Consider the following 24,884-nt stretch of genomic DNA (forward strand, 5'->3'; position numbering starts at 1 on the left):
GCACAAACACACGCACGGCCTGGGCCTGAGTGAAAGGCAGCGAGCGGCAGTGGCCGCAGCGCGGATACGCACATTTACAGTCTCCTCTCTCTCTGGCACCGTCCACTCGGTCTCGGGGCCGAGAAGAGGCGCGCGCGTGCGCGCACATCCCCCAACACACAGACACGCGCGACCGAGCGTGGAGAAGGGGGAGGAAGAGGAGGCGGAGGCGGGTGGGGGAGGAGGAGGAGGAAGAAGAGGCGCTCCCGGTGCCGAGGGAGAGCGCTGGGCGGCCGGGCTGGTTCCGCCGAGGCGGCCGCGGGCTGTTGGCGAGGCGGGGACGCCCCCTCCCCCCGCCTCCTGCTCTCCCCCCCTTCCCGGTACTGACCCTCACACCGGAGCCAATATTCCCGAAATTAAGAGATACGCTGCGGCGGCGGCGGCGGCTGGAGCTGCGGGGCCCGGGGCGGCCGGGACCGGAGGGGACCGCAGCGAGGCCGCCGCCGTCGCCGCCATGGAGGCGCTGGGACCAGGTGAGAGGGGGGTGAGGCCTTCATGTATATGCATGCAAAGGGTGTGCGAGGTGTGTATGCGTGCGAGTGTGGTGGGAGGGGCCCAGCGGTGGTCTTGAGGCCGTGGGTGACGACGTGGGTCACAGTTGGGATGTGATGGAGGGAAGAAGGAAGGAGCCCTTGCCCTTGCATGCCTTGCTTGGGAGTGACATTGGGAGCAGGGGTTGCTCCACCTGCAGAGGTGGGGCTGGGAGTGTTGTTGTTGGTTTTTCTTGAAGGGTGGGGCTGGGCCATGGGGCTTAAATGGATGTATCTTCCAGCAGAAGCCTTGGGAGAAAGGAAAGGCTTGCTAAACCATTTGTTTATTTAGGTGAAAGGGGACAGTGTCCGCAGACAAACCATTCATTTAAAGCACACACACCCCTTCCACATTACGGGAATTGTAGTTTGGCTACCATAGAACTATAACTCCTAGCACCCTTAAGTGTAAGCCCCCAGGATTCTCTTGGGTGTGTGTGCTTTATATGTGGCCTAAAAGGCTGATAGTGGTGACCCTGTTGCTTTTGTTCCTTGAGGGCTATTTATACCCACATAGCATGTAATGTTTTTAGGTAGATGCTTAAAAAAAGAGGTGGTGGTAGCTTGGTGGTAGCTTGGGTGTATATCTGGAAACTACTGTGTGCAGTAATGAGCCTTGCACCTCAGTGTGAACTCAGCCCTGCAGGGAAATTGGCTCTGACCAGGCTTGCTTTAAAAATGGGTAAGCCTGTAGCATAGTAGTACCCTCTGCAGACTAGCTATTAAAGTTCTGGGCCCTAATTTATCTGGTTTGAGGTGTGCATTTTAGTGTTCATTCTCCCTTGCCAAGGGCTCTGGGTGGGTAATAATTTAAGTGGAATGGAGCAGTTACTTTTGGATGTCAACCCGAACTGGAAAGTCTTAGCACCAGTTGCAGAAGATACTGGTTGATGATTAGATGTAGGGCCTGAATGGCCCAGTTATGTTCTTGGGATCTTAACCCCAGGACTGTGATAAGAGTTGAGGTATGTATCAGTAGTATTGGTGAGGAACTTCACTCTTGAGCTGATGGAGCTCCTGATATATAAGAGATGTTGCCCGATTGGGCAACAGAAATAAGCGCTAGAAAGATAGCTAATATTCTTTGATTGAAGAGGGTCCAGCTTCAGCATAGTAGTATAATGAATTGAAATGAGATGTGATAACATTAAGGTCTGGTTCATTTGGCCGGATGGAACTTGGAAGCATTGTGTTCATGAAGGAAACAACAGGTTAGCAATTGGTTGTGGTTTTTGGGGTGATGTAGGGATTTCTGCCTCCTGTTAGGCCAGGCCTTTTGTCTCATGAAATAGTTCAAGTGATGTTCTTTCTTTTAAAGTAGATTCTTAAGGCTTATTTTTTCCCCAGCCAATCTTTGTCTAACTGTGTTTGGTCTCCATTTTTAAACTTACATTATCTAGTTGTCTGAACCATAAACCCATTGAGTGGGACCTGTCCTTTATGTGTATTTTGTACACCACTTTGATTTTGTGGCGCTTGATTGTTTTACTTATCATTAATCATCCTTGCTTCAGCTTCTGTAACCTGGAGTTCTGTTGTGGGTAATTGTTGTTGCGTCCTTCATCTGAAGTCTCTCATCTGCACCCCCACTCTGTTCTGGTAGATACAAAACTGTACCAGTGTTCTCTTTTATGTATCTCAAATGTTGAGGGCTTAAAGCTGTTACTTAGATGAGTCACTTTTGTAGTGCATTTTATATTTTTATCCTACCTTTTGACTCATTAGGAGCCCCCAGAGCAGCTAACTATCCAATAGTGTACAGAAATATAATTGGATGTCGTGCTTTAGATCTATCCTGTGAGACTGTTGCCATCTTCAGTCTTCCCCATATTCTCCATTTGCAGCCTGCAGCTTCCTTGAGAGTCTTGTGTTGGGTACTCAGTGAATTCCCACCTGTAAGTAGTATGAGTTGCTGTTGCTTAGCATCATCATTAGACTTCATTGGGTGAGCTTTTGGGGTGGTGTGTATGTTTAGCCTAGGGTATCAAAGGTGGGTCACTGCTGAACATCCAACTATTCAAATAGAGTGGTTTATCTGGCAGTTTGCCTTTTCAAGCCTTTTTTGTCTTGGCTAGTAAAAGTCATATTATGGGATGACTAAATTAGTTCTGTGAAATTTATTTGTAGTTCAAGGGAGGGAGGGTGTGATGTTGTCATCTCTCAGAGGTGCTTGCAAGACCGTCTACTGAGGGAATCTTGGATCCCCTTGTCTTGAGAAATCAGATTTATCTTGTGTTGAGAAATTATTCCTATTTTGGCAAGGTGGTTGGGTGGGCAATTGCTTATTGGATACATGTCATTACATATAAATTCTTTTAAATTTGGGGTTCTGGATGGAGTTTAGGATGGGAAATTCTTTGGTTACCCCAATGGATGTTCTGTATTGCTGCGAAGCATGACTTTGTTGATCTTCCTTTCTTGACAGTTTTCAGTACCACCAGTTTATTTTATTTTATTTATATTTTAATTTATATACCGCCTTATACCCGGAGTTCTCAGGGAGGTTTACAGGATAAAATCAAAATATAAAACCACAAAATACATAATCAAAATAAAAACGGCAACAACCCAGTAACCCCCTACAAAAAAAATGTGGCATCCTTTTGGACAATCTGTGTAGATTCCAGGGAAGAGTATTGTGCTGCAGTGGTTCTGCTCCAGTCTTGTGGGATGGTTCCAGAAGTTGGTGCTGTAACTGCTGCTCTACCTTGTGGAAGTTAACCTTGCATGGTTCTGCATTCTGCAGGGTTCTACACTAATACCTATATGACAGTGCTGGGCGAGGTCATTTGGAGATTTGGGGCACAGTGTCGTTATGTTTTTATTTCTCTTTTTCATTTGTATCAGATGCGGTGTATGAATGGCTAAAATCAAGTAATGAACTGGATATGAATTAATATGTTCAATCCTGACAAGACAGATGCAGATGGTGGGTGATTTTATTAGAAAGGATCTAAAGGACGTTCCTCCTCTTGTTGGGTTCATACTCCCCATTAAGTAGATAGCTGTTTGGGAGTTACCTGAGGCCTGGCACTGCTTTTGGATGTTTGTGTAGCAGCTTGTGTTCTGTAAGCTTTCACTTATATGTCCACTGTGCCCTTTTCTGAAGACTCAGGGACTTGGCCATAGTCATGCATGCTCTGCAACCTTTTAAATTAACTGTTATAATGGGCTTCACATGTACCTTTCCTTATGGACAGTCTGGACCAGCTGAAGGTTTGAAGTCCAATAGTGTATCTTCTGAAAATGTGTGCTGGTCATCCTTTGTGAGCCCTACAGGATGCCTCTTGGTTATCGAGCTGAACTCCAGATACTGATTTTGACTTACACAGCCTAGGTCTACTCTGTGATACATTAAAGATCACTTTCTCCCATATAGACTCCTCCCTACATAAACTGTGAGTCACCATAAACAAGAGAGTGCTTTCAGTGCTGCAATAATAAAGTATTTTCAGCAGTGGTGCCTGGATTGTGGCCCTCCACGTGCATTGGAGTTGGGCCTTTTGTGTATCCAAGTGACATGTTTTCCACCTGTGCTTTGTGAAAGGTTGAATTCTGATGTTACCGTTGTTCCATGTTGCTCTAAACTCATTTCAAAAGGAAATGTTTTTTAATTGACTAGATTTTTAAAATGTGTGATGTCCATGTAAACCCCTTTGCTTTTGCAGCTACATTGCAATACATTTACTTATAAAAACAGAACTTTATTTTTTTCTTTGCAGTGGACAATTTTGCTAAGACTGTACATTTGGCAACTTTTTGCCTTTTGACAAGTAAGTGAAACAATGGGATTATTTTTTCCCTTAAGAGTGTCCATAATAATTCCTTGATAAGGGATCCAGTGTTGGTTGAGGTTTAGGTTGTTAGCTGATAGCCCCGGAAGTTGCCAGTTTTTTATTGCAAAATGTGACCAAGCGTTGGTTTAAGCAAGCTTAATGGAGCTGGTAAATTCACATGCAGAGACTGCACCACTTCTCTGTTCACTTGTTATTTCACTTCCTTTGTCACTTTCAGGAAAGAGGAACACAAGTAAGTTACTGAACTTCACAGGGAGGTTCCTCTCCAAAGAACTTAGAGCGTTGGTGTCCTTGTGAGGAGTCTGTGAGGCAGGCAAAGTTCACATTTGGGGGATTCCTTGTGGAATGAGTATGGCTTAGAGCAGGGGTCAGCAACCTTTTTCAGCCATGGGCTGGTCCACCGTCCCTCAGACCATGTGGAGGGCCAGACTATATTTTTTGGGGGGGGAATGAACAAATTCCTATGCCCCAGAAATAACCCAGAGATGCATTTTAAATAAAAGGACACATTCTACTCATGTAAAAACATGCTGATTCCCAGATAGTCCGTAGGCCAGCTTGAGAAGGTGATTGGGCCGCATCCAGCCCACAGGCCTTAGGTTGCCTACCCCTGGCTTAGAGAGAGTGATGACTTGTCCAAGGCTACCTGAGCAAGGTTTCGAACCTGAGTTTCCCACATGCAAATCCTCTAGCATGTCACAGTGGCTAAATATGTAGAAAGGCTGATTCACAAAAAGTCTCTTAAATGGTAACTCTTTCTAACAAATACTGCATTGTACTCATATTGCATTATGCACCCAAGTGGATTCACTTTTGATTTATGCTCATTATGAAAATTTAGATGACCCCTTCACATACAGCACACAGTTAAACTATGGAATTTGCTTCCATGTGATGTAGGTATGGCCACCAACTTGGATGTTTTTAAAAGAGAGACAAATCCATAGCAGATTAGGCTATCAGTGAATGGTAGTCATGATGCTTGTGTCCTGTCTCCTGTGTTAGTGTCCCTCTGAATAAGAGTTGCTGGAAATCCCTGCTTGCAGGTTTCCTGTAGGCATCTGGTTTGCCATTGAGAACATGATGCTGGACTAGATTGGCCTTTAGTTTGATCCAGCAGAACTCCTCTTAGTTACCGGTATATGAAATGGCTTGTGCATTATGAAGCGATTATGCTTACTTGTGTGAAGAATGGTGGCACCCTGCTTCAGTGGCAACCTAGATGTGATCTTTCCTTTTCTCTCTCTCCTTGCCAGCAGTGACTTATTTATTGCCTAGAGCAAGGAATGTGGGATTCCCACTACTTACAGTGATGTACTCAGGAGCTGAATTCCAGTTGAATTCTGAGTCTCCTTGATAAAGTTTTAGTCATAGATTAGTTTAACCTTTTCATTACTACAGCTCATAATAAAGAAATTCTTGGCTTGGTACTATTTAAAGAAATGCCGTTGTGAAGGCTTCATGGCTATGATGACTCACCTTCTTAATCAAATTCACCTCAGGAAGAATTGTGAAAACAGTTGCTTTCTTTAACAGTATTTTATCTGTTTGTTTGATATTTATTAAATTTCTCTGCCATCCAAGAAGCTACATAATTCAGAGCAGGGTTCAAAATTAGCAGGGTGCCAGGTGCATTTTGCACCTAAAGATTCTCCATTTGTGAGCACCTCCCAAAGTCAGGGTGCCATTTTTTGCACCTGTCTTACACTCAAGGATTACAGAAATGCATGTGCTTTGAAGCCTTGAAGTATATGTTAAGGGTAGACAATATGTTAAGGAGTTTAACAATACTGTAAAAAGTAGAGTGTTTTGAAGACTGAAGTAAGCACCAAATTAAACATGTATTAACAATTTCTGCTAAAATGTAATATTAACCATGTGTCACTTAAGTGAATTGTGTATTAGCTATTAGCTCATGCTCATAAAAATAATAAAGTGTTGCCAACTTCTCCCCTGTAGCGACTAGACATTCTGTTTTGGTGGCTGCAACCCAGGTCCCAGAAGCCATTTGGCTCCTAGCTTTTCCATCCCAGTTTCTAACACTGATTCAGAGTGCTGGTGATCACTTGTAAAGCCCTAAACTTCATGGGTTCTGGTTACTGAAGGACCACATTCTGTCACACAAACTGGTCAAGGCCCATAAGAAGTTAGACAGGTGATGCTTGGGGAGTGACTGCAGAGGATGGGAGAGCAAGTATGGATTGACTGAAATGCCTGAAGGAGAGCTAAAAAAAATACTAATCTGTTGACCATACAGCCTACAGTGGGGGGAAATAACACCCAGTGCTGTGCTGTGCTGCGCTGCAATGATTCATGGTAATCAGCTGAGTTTTGCTTACAAATATAAGTGGAGGTATATTTCTAGTTACTAGTTCTGGAGCTCCTGTTTGTCCCAGTCTGTTTAATTTTTCTGTTACCCAAAAAAGTTAAAGGAGAATAGGTTCTGGTAGTAATTGGACTTGTTATTTATTCTACATGCCCTAGAGAGTGGTGCTGAATTGCCCTTCCAAGTCATGGTCTATCTCTCAACCTCTGCTTTCTATCTGTAATGTTTGAGTAACAATGGCCTTTCAGGAGTTTTGTGAGAGATACAAAGAGTAAAAAATACTTAAACAGAAGTGCTGTATAAATACAAACTATTATTTCAGAAACTGAGGGAGCTTTTGACGGTAATTCTATCTCAGCAGCTCAAATGCTGAACCTACAAAAATTGTCAGCCCTGAAGGACACCAACATATTTTCTATGTACCGGTAATTCTTTGAGCAGATCACTGATCTATAAAAGCTATGCTACTTCAAACCAAATAGCACATCTCCTGAGTATACAAATAAAGTAAACTTTGATTGTCCTTGATTCATGATAGTCAAGAGATCTAATTTTTTGAAAGCAAAAAGGTTTAGCATTATGGAATCTTATGCTGACCGATGAGGGTTTGTAATGTAACTAGTTCTGTGAGGGATTGAACTTTGAGCACTTTCCATAGGAGGAAAGGCTAAATCATTTGTGTGTGTGTGTTAGCTTCAGGTGGGCGGGGGAAGTGTGTACAAGGGAAATGTTAACGTAGAAAATATTTCAGAACGTTTTCTGTCACTAGATTTTATATGAAAAATGTGATTGCTAAAAATACATTGTCCATAAAACCAATGTGTAATGGTAATGAATGTATACAATACCAGTGACATTTTCTATTTCCCCCCATGGCTATTCCTAAAGAGACTAATCATATAAAATGTCCAGCTATATATTAACAGCTTTTAGTACCTTAATTTCCCCTCTTAGTGTTTAAACCATGTTAAGGTAATTAGAAGAAGAAGAAGAGTTTGGATTTGATATCCCGCCTTTCACTCCCTTTAAGGAGTCTCAAAGCGGCTAACATTCTCCTTTCCCTTCCTCCCCCACAACAAACACTCTGTGAGGTGAGTGGGGCTGAGAGACTTTAAAGAAGTATGACTAGCCCAAGGTCACCCAGCAGCTGCATGTGGAGGAGCAGAGACGCGAACCCGGTTCCCCAGATTACGAGAATACTGCTCTTAACCACTACACCACACTACAGTGGTACCTTGGGTTACATACGCTTCAGGTTACATACGCTTCAGGTTACAGACTCCGCTAACCCAGAAATAGTACCTCGGGTTAAGAACTTTGCTTCAGGATGAGAACAGAGATCTGGCGGGGGCGGCGCAGCAGCAGCAGGAGGCCCCATTAGATAAAGTGGTGCTTCAGGTTAAGAACAGTTTCAGGTTAAGAACGGACCTCCAGAACAAATTAAGTTCTTAACCTGAGGTACCACTGTATATGCAATTTTGAGTTGTAAGTGTCTTAAAGTGTTTACTAGCAGCCCAATAAAAATTCCACATAAAACTTTGGATTGGTTTGTATCTCGCACACCACTGCTTAAATGTAACACACCACTGCAAGTGGTTGTGTTGTTAGTAAAACCCAAAACAGCTTGTGACCCAGGTAACTCGGAGACTGCCTCCTGTCACATAAGGATGCCTTTGTAAGAAAATGCACCAAGAGGCCCTTCTTGGTTTCCCACCACCATCAGAGCTGTGGCCTCGAGGTGACCAGCAATAGGGTATTTCTAGTGGTGGCACATTATTCTGCAATTGTCCCTGGAGTTTGCCTGACAGTGACAAAATAAAGTACATCTTTGTACAGCATGTAATTAACCTTTAAAATGCATTACTTTATGTGGTGATGGCTAGTGGCTTTTAAAAAATAGACAAAATTGTGGAAGACAGGCCTTGCAATGGCTATTGAATATCCAGATTTGGATACAGTATTCCTCTGAATATTAGAGACAAATGGAGGGAAGGTTGTTACCTGATCTTCCCAGAGATCCCTGACTGATTACTGTGGGAAAGAATGTTGGATCAGCTGGACCTTTTGGTTTGTCTCAGCAGATTTGTTAGATTCACAATTCAAAATATTACTAGTTAGCCTGGCCTATTAGCTATAAAACAAAAAGAAACAATGATTAGGAATATATTGCACAGTCAAATGTGGATCACCAGATACTGATTTTTTTTTTTTTTTGGAAAATGTGTTGCTCAACATAACAAGATCCAGTTGTCTGAAAACCTCCATTCCGTCAAAAATACTTTCCAGTTTCTCCCATCATCCCTAGCTAACAGGACCAGTGGTCAGGGATGATGGGAATTGTAGTCCCAAAACATCTGGAGGGTCGAGTTTGCCTATGCCTGTGCTAAAGCTCACTACCTCAAAGAGAATTAGCTTTTCACACTGACACATAGCCCTTTCAATGCTTTGAACTTCAGTGGTCTATCCCTGTGCACTTGGTCATCTCATAAGGGAATTAGTATTTTCTACTAACACTTGTTGACTGGCTTTACATGGCAGGACAGAGTCTGCAAACAACATTTCCGGGCTGGTTATCTGAGAGATGTTGTTTGCAGATGCCCAACTGTTTTGCCCAAGCCTGCATGGAGTTTGGCCTCATCCTCAGTCTGATGAAGACCAACATCCTGGGTCAGGACGTCATCAGCATTGTTGACCACACACCTGAGGGAGCGTCTCCACCCCCATTGTTCTGCCCAGACACCGAGGTCCAGCGCTGAGTGCCTTCTGGCAGTTCCCTCACTGCAAGAAGTGGGAACAGGGAACCAGGCAGGGGGCCTTCTCGGTAGTGGCACCCGCCCTGTGGAACGCCCTCCCATCAGATGTGAAGGAAATAAACAGCTATCTGACTTTTAGAAGACATCTGAAGGCAGCCCTGTTCAGGGAACTTTTTAATGTTTGAAGTTGTATTCTGTTTTTAGTCCTCCGTTGGAGGCCACCCAGAGTGGCTGGGGAAACACAGCCAGATGGGCGGGGTATAAATAATAAAATATTATTATTACTATTATTACATTTATTTATTATTGTATGGGAATCCCTTTGCAGGCAATCGCAGTGCCAGGAGACAGACAGACAGGTTGTGTATCCATAGCAGTGACTGCTGGGAGGAGCCCAGAGTACACCTTGGTGCACCTGTAGCAGCAAAACCCGGACACTTTCATCTGCCCCACCTGCAATAAATTATGTCTCTTCTGTCTCTGACTCCACAGCCATAGCACATGCTATACCTCTCCAACAGTTTGACTTCACATCCGAATGCACACTTCCATTGCAAGACAGACTGATTGCCAACTGTTCATTGGCCAGGATCATTGTCCTAATACACAACCCAGGAAGTGTGCCTGCTTCACTATCTTTTACATGTGCTACATTATTTCACTAGCTTTTACATGTGCTAAATTACTGGTGCCTGGAATACACACTGCGCTTCCTTAGATTCTAACCTCTTTTTGGTTTGACACAAAGCTTTTAACACAAGCTTAAACACTTTAAACCTTAATTAAATTCTGGCACTAGCTGATCTGGAATTTAGCCTGTCCCCCAGATTCATAACATCATACTCAGCATAACTGAGATGCTATCAAGGAGAGAGAAGTCAAGGATGCAAGCTTTGGGCATACGTCTCCCACAATGTCTAGTTCTGACTTTTATTACTATGTTAGCAGTGCTCCCAGGAAGTCCTACATAACTTTTGTTTGTCAATCTCATCCGAATCTTTTCAAGGGGAGTGTAAACTTATTTGAGTGTGAGAAATCAAAGGACAGAACAACGTACTCCTTTCTGTTAGTATGAGCTCTGTAGTTCAGTCCATGTATTTTTATTCTGTCCTTCAGCCTGATTCTTAGGGTGGCTTACAAAAAGAATAAAACAAAGCATCAATATGAAAAGCATAAAACCTAATTGGCCTTAATTTTCTAGTACCTGTTGGGATTGGAATTGGAATTGCTAAAATGATCAAGCTGGCAATGCTTGCTAGGCAATCCTTCTAAATCTCTCAATTTTTTACAGGGCCACCAGCCAACCTGTTTCAGCCGCCCCGTCGTCCAGGCCTGGGAACAGTAGGGAAACCGATTCGTCTCTTAGCCAATCATTTCCAAGTGCAGATCCCTAAAATCGATGTTTATCATTATGATGTGGATATCAAACCAGAAAAGCGTCCCCGGAGGGTGAACAGGTGAGACCAACTAGAGAATTCCAAGCCTATTTTTAACAGTTCTCCAACTGCTGTCAATTGCAGTTTTAAATAGGTTCTTTGGGTAAAGAACTTAAATATGCTATGAGCATTTGAGTACTAAAATTGGATGCACTATGGAACAGCCTTGCATCCTCAGCAACAGATTTGGTGACATTCTGATACTGTAAAAACTACTTGTCCTTGGACTAAAATAATTTTTATTTATTTGGGCTCTTCAGGCAGCTTGGATTATGTTTTGACAAACTGGATCAAGACTGCTAAATGCTTACATGCCACTAATTTTTCCTGTTGTCTCTGCTCACTTCTATTTTGCTTCCAACTCTTTTCAGGGAGGTAGTTGATACTATGGTGAGACACTTCAAGATGCAGATATTTGGGGATCGGCAGCCTGGCTATGATGGCAAGAGGAACATGTACACTGCACATCCTCTGCCTATTGGCAGGGATAGGGTAAGTGGTTTCATGAATGGCCTTCAGAAGATACTATTCTCAATCTGATGCCTAGATCAGGCACCCCCAGACTTGGCCCTCCAGCTGTTTTGGGACTACAGTTCCCACCATCCCTGACCACTGGTCCTGTTAGCTAGGGATGATGGGAGTTGTAGTCCCAAAACAGCTGGAGGGCCGAGTTTGGGGGTGCCTGGCCTAGATCCTAATGGTGTCATGCTTAACCTGACCTTCAGTATTGCAGGAATATGAGCTATCGATAAACTGATTTAGTTCTAAGTTTTGCAGTAACACCATGTAAACAGAATGCTGTGCAGAAGCTTAAAGTGGTATTTGTTAACATTGGCAAATTCAGATGTGATGCTAAGCCATGAGGTATAGTTTAACATTGTGAATGAGCTTGAGTTCTCCCACTTTGCTCCTTGCTTACTTGAGCAGGGAAACAGACCATGGAACTTAGCATTTTATGTTCAGACCAGTGCTTATAATTTGTTTATTTCTGATTAAGCCATGATTGGGAAGCTAAGAAGAAACTTGAGCTTCTTGATAGGGACCAGTTTGGAGAGAGAGAAATCATGAGTGCTGGTTCAAAAGTTTGCCTGCTCAACTAAGTAAGGAGCAAAAGTGGGAGAGCTTGACCTGCATCATAAGCATGTAGTTCATGCACAGTATGATTAAATAAACCAACACTATGGCTTAGCGTTGCATCTGAATGTGACCATTGTATAAAGGGAGAATCTTATAGTATGTGTGTGCCTTTCTGGAGAGGGCCACTTTTCATGCCTCACTGTGCTAAATGAAACATCTCAATATGCTCTGAAATACTTCTAGGACTTACTGTACTTCCATGGAGTGGTGATCTGCAGCTTCAGAAGGAGTAGGGAAGTCTTAATAATGAAACTGATGATACTCTGGGATCAAGGTTATTGTGGCTAGGCTGCAGCCCTTCAGATGTTGGGACTCTGCAGTCCAGGCTGGTATGGCCAATGATCTGTCCAGGCTAGCATGGCCAATGGCAAATGAATGATGAGAGCTGTGGTTCAGCAATATCTGGAGGACCAACCCTACTCCTTTTTAAGGGTTCTTACAAAGAGCAGATTTCAGATTCTTCTGCTGCAGAAATACATGCTATAACTAAAACCGCCCTAAATTTAAACTGATCTTTATCCAGTTTCAGTGAAGTACAAGCAGTGAAGGGCTTCAGCCTTTTTCAAAGTTGAAAACATCTGCATTAGTATCAGCTATATGACTAACTTTCACAATTGACTCTTCAGGTGGATATGGAGGTCACACTCCCAGGTGAAGGGAAGGACCAAACCTTTAAAGTGTCAGTTCAGTGGGTGTCTGTGGTCAGCCTTCAGATGCTCCTGGAAGCTCTGGCAGGGCATCTGAATGAAGTCCCAGAAGACTCTGTACAGGCACTTGATGTCATCACCCGGCACCTTCCCTCTATGAGGTGAGCTCCTATGATATATTCTCACTCTTCTCACAGCCAAGGCTAGTTAAACTACCTTTTGTGGATGTACCTTTAACCCCCCCAACCCCCCCCCATGCAGCCCTATTGAGGATCGAGCACAGAATTCTGACTGACTTGGTGGGAGATGGAATGGAATATCCTGGCTGAGGGCATGGCTGGCTGGAATCCTGAACAGGAACATTCCTCATTGCAGCATTTTGTTGCAAGTCCCACTTGGTTAATGATTGATGCATGTAATATGTTGTACAGAATTTTTTATCTGCAAGTTTCCTCCAAAGAAAACAAAGCTGATACACCTGTCTTCTTAGGTACACGCCAGTGGGCCGTTCCTTCTTCTCTCCCCCTGAAGGATATTATCACCCACTGGGAGGTGGTCGCGAGGTTTGGTTTGGCTTCCACCAGTCTGTCAGGCCTGCAATGTGGAACATGATGCTTAACATCGATGGTATGAAAAAAAATCATTTGCTTTAATTGCCTTAAATCTCTTCCATAAACCTATTTCTCAGTACATTTTGTTGTTGTTCTCTTTTAGTATCAGCAACTGCTTTCTATCGTGCCCAGCCTATTATTGAATTCATGTGCGAGGTCTTGGATATTCAGAACATCAATGAACAAACAAAACCCCTTACAGACTCCCAGCGTGTTAAGTTTACCAAAGAAATCAGAGGTGAATCTTTGGAGTAAATAAAATATTTTCATGCATGTTGAACTGTAAAAATCAAAGTAACTGAACCCCAAAGCGTCTTCTGGTATGTTCCCATCATTGGAAAATAATACGAAGGCCTAGGACATCTATAGCACTTTTCAGTATGCAGACTGTAGTTCTTCTCATTTGTGTTGTTGCACTTTCTTCACAATAGGTTTTAGCTTGAGTAGCTGTTAAAAACATTTTGATCTTTTAATGTGGCCTGATCTTTGATAACCAGATTTAAGCTTTTCATAGGTGGGATATTTCAGCATATAATATTTTGATTCCTATCTGGGACTTTGAAACTGTAATGCAACCTAGAGATGGGCAGGCTAAATAAAGTAGACTTCACAACAGCTTTCTAATGTAGTCACTTAATCCATGTAGAAAGCAGGGATTTGAATCTGGAGTTCCACATAAAACCCCAAATGCCTTCTCATTGCTTCTCATTATTAACCTTTGCTTATTGGTGTATTTGGTGTGTGTTCTGGATTTGCAGGTTTAAAAGTAGAGGTTACTCACTGTGGTCAGATGAAGAGAAAATACAGAGTTTGCAATGTTACTAGAAGACCAGCCAGCCATCAAACGTATGTATGCTCATTCTTTGAGTTGTAGCAACTAAATTCTGCTCAGAGTAGACTCAATTTAAAACAATGGATCCTAGTAAGTCATATTCATTAATTTTGGTGGATCTCCTCTTGAGTTGGATGCAACCCTTTGCTTTTAAGATAAATATTTTTAAAGTGTAAACTATTAAAAACATGTGCATTACAGAACAAGGGACAGCAGACCATTCACGTTCTAATATATAAACATTTTTCTTGTGAACACTAATAACTGTGAATACTAATCAAAGCAATATTTCCCCTCACAGGTTCCCTCTGCAGTTGGAAAATGGGCAGGCCATGGAGTGTACAGTAGCCCAGTATTTTAAGCAGAAGTACAGTCTACAGCTGAAATACCCTCATCTTCCATGCCTTCAAGTAGGGCAGGAGCAGAAACATACATATTTACCCCTTGAGGTAAATAAACATGGCAGTTTACTTCAGTCCCATTGTATTCCAATATGGTCGCCTACATGCCGTCTTTCTGATCTTAGGTATGTAATATAGTAGCAGGCCAACGATGTATCAAGAAGCTAACTGACAATCAGACGTCAACGATGATCAAGGCAACGGCACGGTCTGCACCTGACAGGCAGGAAGAAATTAGTAGACTAGTGAGTAACTCTTAACTTGACTTTATGGGGATGAAAAGCTTCAAATAAGTCTGTGGCAAACATGATGGTCACAGTGTGCATATCACAACAACATCTTTTCTCGTTAGTGTTCCAAACTGTTTACTTGGATCCAGGGTTAAAGACCATCTTTGGGTACTGGGCTTAGTAGGATTGTGAGGTTAAGGTATGCTCGTTTGTTGGCTGTGGCACAGAGTATGATGACAACAAATAACCATAGCCAGTTAATTTTTGACAACTTATGTGTACATGAATGGAGCAAAGAATGACAACAGCCCAGAAAACAGTATAGATAATTAGCTGTGGTTGAGCCACACCTGCACAAGTAAAAGAGCCATGTAATTATGTGTGTTCAAGAGATGCTCTCTTTTATCTCCAGGTGAAGAGTAACAGCATGGTAGGCGGTCCAGATCCATATCTGAAGGAGTTTGGAATTGTTGTCCATAATGAAATGACAGAGTTGACAGGCAGGGTGTTGCCTGCACCAATGCTGCAATATGGAGGCAGGGTAAGTTTCCACAAAATCATACATTAGGCAAATCATGTATCATTTAATCACTAGTTGAATTTCTAGTCTACTCAGTCCCTTTAGACTTAGGTTTAACAGCATGAAGGAGAAATGCCATATGCTATTTATTTGTTCAGGCTTTGGGAAGATAGCATTAATTCCCCCCCAGTAACTCCTCCCCAGTAACTACTGTCTTCAGGGTTATATATTATTATTATTAGGTGTTCTAGGCTCTCTTTGGGGTGGAAAGGCAAGTCTTATATCTTAAATAATATTTTTAAATGAGATAATGCTAAAAATATTCAACATAATACCTTCAGTTACCAAAATGTTTCATTTGTACATTAGCTTAAAGCTGTTGTGGAAGAACTGTTTTGTTTTTTAAATCTTCCTTAGAATAAGACGGTTGCTACACCAAATCAGGGTGTCTGGGATATGAGGGGAAAGCAATTCTATGCTGGCATCGAAATCAAAGTCTGGGCTGTTGCCTGCTTTGCCCCTCAGAAACAATGCCGAGAAGATTTGTTAAAGTAAGTCATTTCTAGCTTTGAATATACAGTGTGATTTATTCTTATTTCCACTGATAACTGCTGGTGATTTAGCTGTCGGTTGTGGGTTCAATGCCCCTAATGCATGCAAGTTTTTTCCTTGCATCTGCATGACATTGTTGACATCAAAATGCCAATCCATATGTTTCCCATATTTGATCTGGTTTTACAGTTTCCATAGAAAATCCAATAACTGATGAGAGGGGAAATCTTGTTGCCAGTGACTCACTAGCAACCTCTGTCTCAAAGCATTGCTTGTTGAGCATATTGTTTTTAGTATGCTACGCTTTACATGAGCTAATAAATGAGCTAACAAAACAGAACGAGCGCTTAAGGGCATACACCTGAGCAGGGCTAGCACAAGACTACAGGGGCCCTTGGCATGGTCTGGCTGATGGGACTCAGCCTCTGGACACCTGATTAATCCATCCTTCTGTTTCCGGCAGCAGCAGAGTCACTGCCCCCCTTTCCTGCCTCCACCACCCCACTTAAAAAAAAGTTCTCTGTTGCAGTAGCAAAGGCAGCACAGGTGGCTTCTCTGCCACCTCTGGGCTCTGAGAGTGGGCCAAAGAGGGGTCCTTTGGAGCCAGGTATTTTTGGGCAAGGTGGCTAAGATAATGCTTGCACTGCTGCCATGATTTGCTGCAGTGCTTAGGAAGACTTTTGAAACTTTTAAAAATGGTTTAGAAGGCCTTTCTAGCCACTGTAGCGGCGGGGTGGGCATTTCCCTGGCTATCTCACCCAGAATACCTGGCTCTGAAGAGTAAGCCTTTTTGGCTTTTTGAGAGCCCACAGGAAGCAACTGCCAGAGGCAGGCAGTTCGGTGGCCACTGCAAATTGAAGCTGAGTTTGTCTCCTAAGAGGTGTCTGCACAACTCTGACCTGATGATAAATGAGTGAGTAGCAGATTGGGCCAGTGAGAGCCACTTTCTTGGCTGGGCCTGTGCACAGTATTTTTTTAGATTTCTGAAAGTGTACTAGAAACTATCTCCCCAATCCTAGTTAAAAATTGCAATATAATTTGCTTATTTTCATTGGGAATTTCATATTAAAAGCATAATAATTTAACTATAGTAAAATCCATTTATTCTGGTGTTCCTTTTCCAACAGTGACAGGCCAAACACTTCTAGAAGATTAAGCAAGACCTGAAGGGAATAGCTGTCCCAACTGATCTTTAGCTCATGTTATTCTGAGTTGTACTGTGACTGTACGTGGAATTTTCAGTTAGCAAGTACAGCTAATGACTGTTGCAAAACCTATATTCTAGGAATGGTCTAATTCTTCTCTCTTAAAACAGGCTCAGCTAGTCACCATTATGTCTCATAGCAGTGAATCTCATGGTGTGCTCAGAATAATAGAGATAAAACTTGCAGGATTATAGGTTGCTGCTGATAACCTCAAAGGCATAATTTGTTTATAGGAGTTTTACTGATCAACTGCGCAAAATCTCCAAGGATGCAGGGATGCCAATCCAGGGCCAACCGTGTTTCTGTAAATATGCACAGGGTGCCGACAGTGTGGAGCCCATGTTCAAACACTTGAAGTTGACTTATGTTGGGCTTCAGCTAATTGTAGTGATTCTCCCTGGAAAGACACCAGTCTATGGTAAGAAAGATGAAACTTAATATAACCTTGCAGTTCCAACAAAAATATTTGTGACCAAAGTGCACACATGATATATTTGGCATCGCCTTTTCCCCCTTCCTATGCAACACAGTGAGGTCCCCCCCCCCGCTCCCCAAAATAAATCCACTCACTCACTGAGCAGGTTATCCAGTTCACTTAGCCACTGATGGTGGGCGAGATCAAGCATATTAGCTAAGTTTGTCTGAAGTAATATGGCAAATGTTTATTGAATACATAAATTGTTCAGACTGTGGCAGGAATCCACCCAGCACTCATGGGATTCCATGACATGCTCTCCTAAAGTAATCAAATGAATTTTTCAGCATTTGGCATGATAAAAGTCTGTAATTTTTTCAGGACAAGTTATTCGTTGTTTACTGTTGTAACAATTGTTTTCTCAAAATTTATCTTCTGTACCATGAAAATAAAAGGTTTTTTGGTTTTTTTAAAAGATTATCTGAAGTAAATTCTTGCTTTCCCTTACAGCTGAAGTCAAACGTGTTGGGGATACTCTGTTAGGAATGGCCACCCAGTGTGTTCAGGTGAAAAACGTGGTGAAAACCTCTCCACAGACTCTGTCCAACTTATGTCTGAAGATCAATGCAAAACTTGGTGGAATAAACAACGTGCTTGTACCACATCAAAGGTCAGATTAAACTTAATACCTTTAGGAATCTAATGCAGCAGGCGCTCTGGTTGATATTGGTTGAGAAGCAAAGTGAGACGTGGTTGTTTAGAATGGCTTCTATTTGTAATGCACAGCGTCAACATCTTTCCAGTAAAACTTACTCTATATAGTAATATGCAAATTCTTGACAAGCCTAAAATCTCACTTTTGGTCCTAATAGGGATGCATCCAGATGCCAGTAAAATATTTTCTGTGTTTTTTACATGTGCGCTTCTGTCATTGTTTGAACAAGATAGCACTGTGTACAGTTAATACGATACAGTTTTCCGTATTACAACCCACTTTATTTAGATGCTGTTGCGACATAGGGGGCAGCATTAAAACAACTTTACTAGAATTCCTGTTAAAGCCATCATAGATGTTGAGACCCAACCATTTGACATGCTTGGTACTGGGAAATTTTTTATCTTTCTGTCCTAATTTTGTAATTGTGTTTTCTTTTAATTTTATTTGACTGTGTGCTGCTCTGAGTGTGTTACTCTCGCTCCACTATCCACAAAATAGCTCCAGAGAGTTCGGAAAATTCCCATAATAGATTTGGTTGGTGCAAGTGTGGCATAGAGTAGGAAAATGCTCAGTTGCCTCCAATGCAATGAATGTTTGCTCATTTTTGCCATTGATTAATAAATTGCATTAATGTGATTTTGTGAAATTAGGATGTTTATTGGTGCCTCAATTTAATTAGGCCAAACTAGCATGAGGTCATAAAGCAGTATTTTAATGACTGGAGGCTCTTCCAATAGGGCTGCTGACATTCCCAATGAGAATGCCAAGCAATTCTTTAACCCTCCCTGCCTCTGCCCCGAGAAAAATCTCAAAAGGACACACACACTTTCCTTTTTTTTTTTTTTTAAATAATATTTATTAAAATTTCCCAAAAATACAGAAAATAAGAATTAAAATACATTCATAACCTTATTTTCATATATCCACTTTCTAGGACTCCCCCCTTCCCCCACCCCTATCATATTCCTTTTTCATGTTGTTGGCTCCACAAGCTCTCGGTTCTAATTAAAAAACTTAATTTGTTTAGACCATTATTCGAATTTAAAATTTCTACATTCCTCATCAATACCCTTGATGAAAAACAAAAAATTTCTTTCCCAGGGCCCACCCCATTTTTATTCCACAATTTCCCTTTTTTTTTAATAATAAAGACACCCCACATAATAGAAATATCAAAAATAAGAGATGAAAGATATAATAGATGAAACAAAGCCAGTTCAAAAAAAAAAGTTGACAAGCCTTTGGATTTTAGTTCTCCCCCCCTGTCCCCGGTTTAGTTTCCCCCTGGCCACCAAACCATGTTATCCGCCTGGAATTCTTACAATCCAAAAATCGCCTATTTCCCCCAACTCCTTGCTGACTTTTTTTTTTTTTTTTTCCCCTTTCACAATTATTTTTAAAACACTTAACTTCAGATCTTTAATAAAACTCCCCCCATTGTTCTTTCCAAATTGTAGTCCAGTTTCCTCTTGTTCCGCTGCTAAAACGTTCTAATTCAGAAGCTTAATAAGTCTGCAGGGATTATTGTTATTCAGGAACAAAAACTTGCGTTCAGTCCCTTCCTTTCTTCAATAGAAAATTCTATTGTCTCCTTTAGCTGAACACCCTGTAGACAAAATATTATTTCCGTTTTGCAGCTTTCCCAGAAGATAACCAGTCCTGTAAAATTCCAATGGTATTTTTCCACTTACGACCATCTTTGTAATGTCCCGAAACTCCTCTAGGGGGATTGTTGTAACTTTGTTTTCTCTAGTCCAAAAGTCCGATTGTTATCCATGTTTTCGCCATTTTGTATCCAAGTTTTAACAAGTTGTAGCAAATTGTAACAAATTTAGCCAGCAAAGTTCTCATAATAAAATCCTCTCTACTTTCCGACTTTGACAGCTACTTTGACAGCTGTCAAAATCTCCGACTCTTTTCACCAGGCTCTCTCTTCAATCACCCCGGTTCCCAGGGGGGGGGGGTTACGTTTCTTCTCCCTCAGTTCGTCCTCCAGCACAGTTCTTATAATTCCCCATCGTGGAATTCTTAGTTTTTATCAGCAATACAAATCTTTTTGGACCTTGGTTTCCCCGTCCTTGTCTTGGAAGGTTTACAATAGGGGGGGGGACTGACTTCCTTTTTGGATCCCCCCCCGCTCGTGTCCAATTCGAAAAGAAATTCTTTTTTTTTCCTCCTTTTAAACCCAGTTTCCAAATTACTCACGGGTTGTTGTTAAAAAGTCCGAATTTTCAATGGAAGAAGTCAGCGCTCTCCGCCGGATGGCATGCGGCTGCGCTCGGCAGGGATAGCAGAGGACTCAAAGCACCACGCTTCTCCCCGGCACCCGATCCGTAGCCTTTAAAAAGGCTCCTTCACGAGTCGGGAGGGCGCTAGCGGTGCCAGCCGAGTCTCCATGTCCACGGCCCTCGTGGCCGTGGTTTTTAAGGGTCCCCGCATCGCCGGTGCGGTAGGACCCAACCCCTGCCGAGCAGGCTCCCTCCGGAGCTCGGAGGGAGTCCGCCATTCGGCGATGGCGCCAACCCGGAAGTGACACACACACTTTCCTCTCCCACATATATTTTATACTTTGATAAAGTTACAGTGGCTTGCAGAGGCATTTGTCAGTTTCATGTTCTCTGACCAATCATTCTCTGTAACACTCAGCCAGTCCTAACCTAAAAGGATCGCTATAGTTAGAGATGTGAAGGCCTGAAGAAAAAACTGAAATAGAACAACTGTTCCCATTGTCCAATAACTGGAAAACAAAACAACAGGAAAAAATTGGGAAGATGAGGATTTCCCCCCTTTTACAGGGCCTATCCCATGCCTTCATATGTCTAGCTATGGCAATAATGGCCCCTCACATGTGTCTCTGGGAAGAAAAGCCACTGACATTAAGATATTTGAACATTTGGATTATTGAGTATTAGGAGAACTGCTGGCTTTTCAGCCCCTGAAAGGGCTCTCTCTCCTTTTGTTGTTTTGAGGGCTGTTCAGCAGCCACTGGATTAGGAAGGACTGCCTGAAAACCTTGAAGAACAGCCTAGCACTATGAGCATGTTCAGAGCTCTTTCCTTGAAGCCCAGACCCTCCTCATAACTTTTAGCATCTTCTGTAATTACAGAAGGAAGAGGGAGTGTTTTGAGGAGCTGTTTGTTTGTTTTGTTTTGTGGTATTGCTGAGAGAAAGAGGGCAAGCAACAGTGGAGACCGCATGTATAATAAAGAAATAAATAAATAAATACCTATCTATTTTTGCTTGATCGTTTTGCATTTATTTTTGTGAAATGGATTGGGAGGAGAAATGGTGGATGGCTTGTGTAGCTGCAAACTCTGTATTAACCATTTCCCTGCATTCACTCATTAAAAGCTGCAGCAGCTGCTGGGTGGGGCAGGGCAGCTTGTCTGAGCCACGTGCAGTTCCAGAGCCTTTCCAGAAAAGGTGTGTAGATCAGCTTCCAATAAGTGCCCCCAGAATATCTTGATTGCAGAATGGAAGAAAATGTGGGTGCTATGAATTGTTTCTCGCTTGCTTGTGAGCTTATCAGTTAATTTCTAAAACGAAAAGTTTGGGCTCTGTGCCTGTCCGGATGTCACACTGACTGACTGCACATCCTTCCCCAAACCTGAAAGGTATTTCTCCCTAATTTCAGACATAAGAGGCTGATAGTGATTGTTCTGATGACATGTGCTCTGCACATGAGACATTATTACTTCACATTTTCAGGACTCGGCTATACTGATCAAATGAATCAATAATTTTTGTCTATTGGTTGAAATACCTCATTCTTTTCATTTAGAGAAAAAAAGTGTTTTGAATAATGAAAAGCTAAATTTTGGCGGAAGGGGGACTGCATGCAACTGAAAGCAAGTGTTTCTCACATTTTAGAAGTTTTGGTTTCATGGCAATAGATGTATAGATGTACTCAATACATAAATAAATAAAAAATCTAATTTCTAAATAAAAGGTACAGAGTCTTTCTTGTCTGAAAATCATAGTTGGGCCCTCTTACATGAAACCTCTTCCCCTGTCCATAGATGTGCAGAATAATTTTTGGCTCTCAGCACAATTGTAATGACATGCTTTCCTTAAATAAGTGCTGTGCAAGTCCTATTGTGATGAAAACAGCAAGGTTAAGAGTTGTAGCCCTACCAAGTCAAAATGTTACCAGGCTCCACTGACTGTAAATTTCCTTAATTTGATGCTAATTCTAAATCTTTGGTTCTAATTTAAATATGTATAGATCAGGAGTAGGCAATCTTAGGCCTGGGAGCTGGATGTGGCCCAATCGCCTTCTCAATCCGGCCTGCGGACGGTCCGGGAATCAGTGTGTTTTTACATGAGTAGAATGTGTCCTTTTATTTAAAATGCATCTCTGGGTTTTTTGTGGGGCCTGCCTGGTATTTTTACATGAGTAGAATGCGTGCTTTTATATGAAATGCATCTTGGGGTTATTTGTGGGGCATAGGAACATGGTCAGAGGGACAGTGGACCGGCCCATGGCTGAAAAAGGTTGCTGACCTCCCTGGTATAGATAGTGGGGGCGTGGGGGCACAGTGTGTGGTTTGCACCAGGTGCAGTTATGGTTAGTTATAGCATTGTCTATGGGAGCAGCAGAATGTTCAGTCCTTGTGGTACTCTGCCCATCTGACAGTGTACATTAGTGCATAAATTAAAAGTCAAAAGACAGGTGAAGGGAATGTGATAATGCATCCCATTTCTTGATTTCCAGTGTAATCTTTCCGCCCCCCCCCCCTCCTTTTCATTTGAACAGGCCCTCTGTATTCCAGCAGCCAGTGATCTTTCTGGGAGCAGATGTCACACATCCGCCTGCTGGGGATGGGAAGAAGCCTTCCATCGCTGCTGTCGTAGGCAGCATGGACGGCCACCCTAGCCGCTACTGTGCTACTGTGCGAGTACAGACTTCCCGCCAGGAAACTTCCCAAGAGCTGCTGTACAGCCAGGAAGTGATTCAGGACCTGACCAACATGGTGCGAGAACTGCTGATCCAGTTCTATAAGTCCACCCGCTTCAAGCCCACGCGGATCATCTACTATAGGGGAGGTGTGTCAGAAGGGCAGATGAAACAGGTATTCGTCTCAAGCTCCTTATATGTTGCATGGAGGTTTAGCTTTCCAAACCTAGGAAGGTCCAGGAGACTTCTTTTCTGGACAAAGAAGTTTGTGCCATGAGGTTGCATGAAGCGGAAGCCTGTCCTAAAAAGCGTTTAGTTCATAAGCTTTATTATCCAATTTTGAGATCCACTATTAGTATCACATGCATGCTGTGCCACTGCAGTTACTTTTGAGATCCGATACATCCACAGACCAATAGCCTGTTGGTTCATGTTACATACTCCACCCCACTCCCTTGCAGACATGCTACTCTGTATAGGTATAGGTAAACATGGCAGTGGTTAAAAAGGGTGGCATATAAGTTGAATAAATAATAACAGTACTGTAGGCAGTTATTGTTTTTGTTTGGTATTACAGTATATATTTTTGTGTTTTTATACTGTAAACTGTGCTGTGATCTTTGGTTGAAGGACAGTTTAGAAGTTTAATAAAAAATAAAGAAATAATAAGATAAAACAAATCTGTGACTCAGTACACCCTTTTATGCAGAAAGTCTCATGTTCAATCCCTGGTGTCTCCAGTTAGAGCTGGGAATGAGAATGTCCCCTATCAGACACCCCAGAGAGCCTCTGCTAGTTTGTGAAGACAGTACTGAGCTAGATGGACTCTGTATAAGGCAGTTTACTATGAAAAATGATGCCTTCTTGCGACTGCTTTGCATTTTTATAGAGTAGCAACTATCGCAAGTAACTATGCCATGTCTCCCACCCCCAAAGAGTGGTTGTATTGTAAAATCCACACACAGTGACTGAACCATATTCTAACATGTTTTTGTTTAAATTTCTAGCCTGTCTCTCCAGCAAATTGTTTTTTGTGTGATGTGTGTAATTGTCATTTAAATTTTAGAACCTTATACATTCTAGTCCCTTACACATTTGTTAATGATAAGGAAGAGGGTGTTTAATCTTCAGAAAGAGAAATTGCCTTTTCCTTTGGGTGTGGAAACTTGGTACTACCTCAAATGACTGAACCCTGTCCTAATGTGTTAGTTAAGCTTCCTCCTTACTCATTGTTTGCTGAAAGAGTAGGCTGGCTGGCAGCCTCCAAATCTGAGCCTCTTATATTTTACTAAAAGTATTTCTTCATCCTCAGCTTGAATTGGCATTTAAGTTGAAATCTTACAGTGCCAATGGAATCTGGCCCTTTATTCAGGTAGGTAGCCGTGTTGGTCTGATGAAGTCGAAATAAATTAAAAAATTGTCCAGTAGCACCTTAGAGACCAACTAAGTTTGTTCTGGGTAAAAGCTTTCGTGTGCATACACACTTCTTCATATACACAGTGTGCATGCACACGAAAGCTTATACCCAGAACAAACTTAGTTGGTCTCTAAGGTGCTACTGGACAATTTTTTAATTTTTGTTACTTATTTTACTGGTCCTTTATGTAAGGAGTTGGATGTATTGGATAAATACAATAAAAATAATGACCTTGTGCAATCCAGATAAGTAGCTGATGTCAAGCACTTAAATTTTCTAGGTGGCCTGGCCAGAACTCATTGCAATCCGGAAGGCCTGCATCAGTTTGGAAGAAGACTACAGACCAGGAATCACCTACATAGTTGTTCAGAAAAGGCATCACACAAGGCTGTTCTGTGCTGACAAATCTGAAAGGGTAGGC

General features: G+C 42.2%; 1 protein-coding gene across 1 annotated transcript in view; it reads left to right on the plus strand.

The window, feature by feature from the left end:
• Positions 1–24,884, plus strand: part of AGO4 (argonaute RISC component 4) — a 32,240-nt gene continuing 7,356 nt past the window's right edge. The window contains exons 1-15 of the mRNA XM_081015643.1: positions 1–512; positions 10,737–10,902; positions 11,253–11,373; positions 12,645–12,826; positions 13,156–13,292; positions 13,380–13,514; positions 14,035–14,122; positions 14,410–14,557; positions 14,635–14,754; positions 15,152–15,280; positions 15,677–15,810; positions 17,250–17,434; positions 17,942–18,101; positions 22,906–23,221; positions 24,744–24,878. Of these exons, the coding sequence (XP_080871769.1) occupies positions 494–512; positions 10,737–10,902; positions 11,253–11,373; positions 12,645–12,826; positions 13,156–13,292; positions 13,380–13,514; positions 14,035–14,122; positions 14,410–14,557; positions 14,635–14,754; positions 15,152–15,280; positions 15,677–15,810; positions 17,250–17,434; positions 17,942–18,101; positions 22,906–23,221; positions 24,744–24,878 (2,175 nt within the window). The 5' untranslated portion in view covers positions 1–493. The remainder of the gene's footprint in view (positions 513–10,736; positions 10,903–11,252; positions 11,374–12,644; positions 12,827–13,155; positions 13,293–13,379; positions 13,515–14,034; positions 14,123–14,409; positions 14,558–14,634; positions 14,755–15,151; positions 15,281–15,676; positions 15,811–17,249; positions 17,435–17,941; positions 18,102–22,905; positions 23,222–24,743; positions 24,879–24,884) is intronic.

Source organism: Podarcis pityusensis (assembly GCF_964106645.2).
Source record: "Podarcis pityusensis genome assembly, chromosome: 8".
Lineage (NCBI taxonomy): Eukaryota > Metazoa > Chordata > Lepidosauria > Squamata > Lacertidae > Podarcis > Podarcis pityusensis.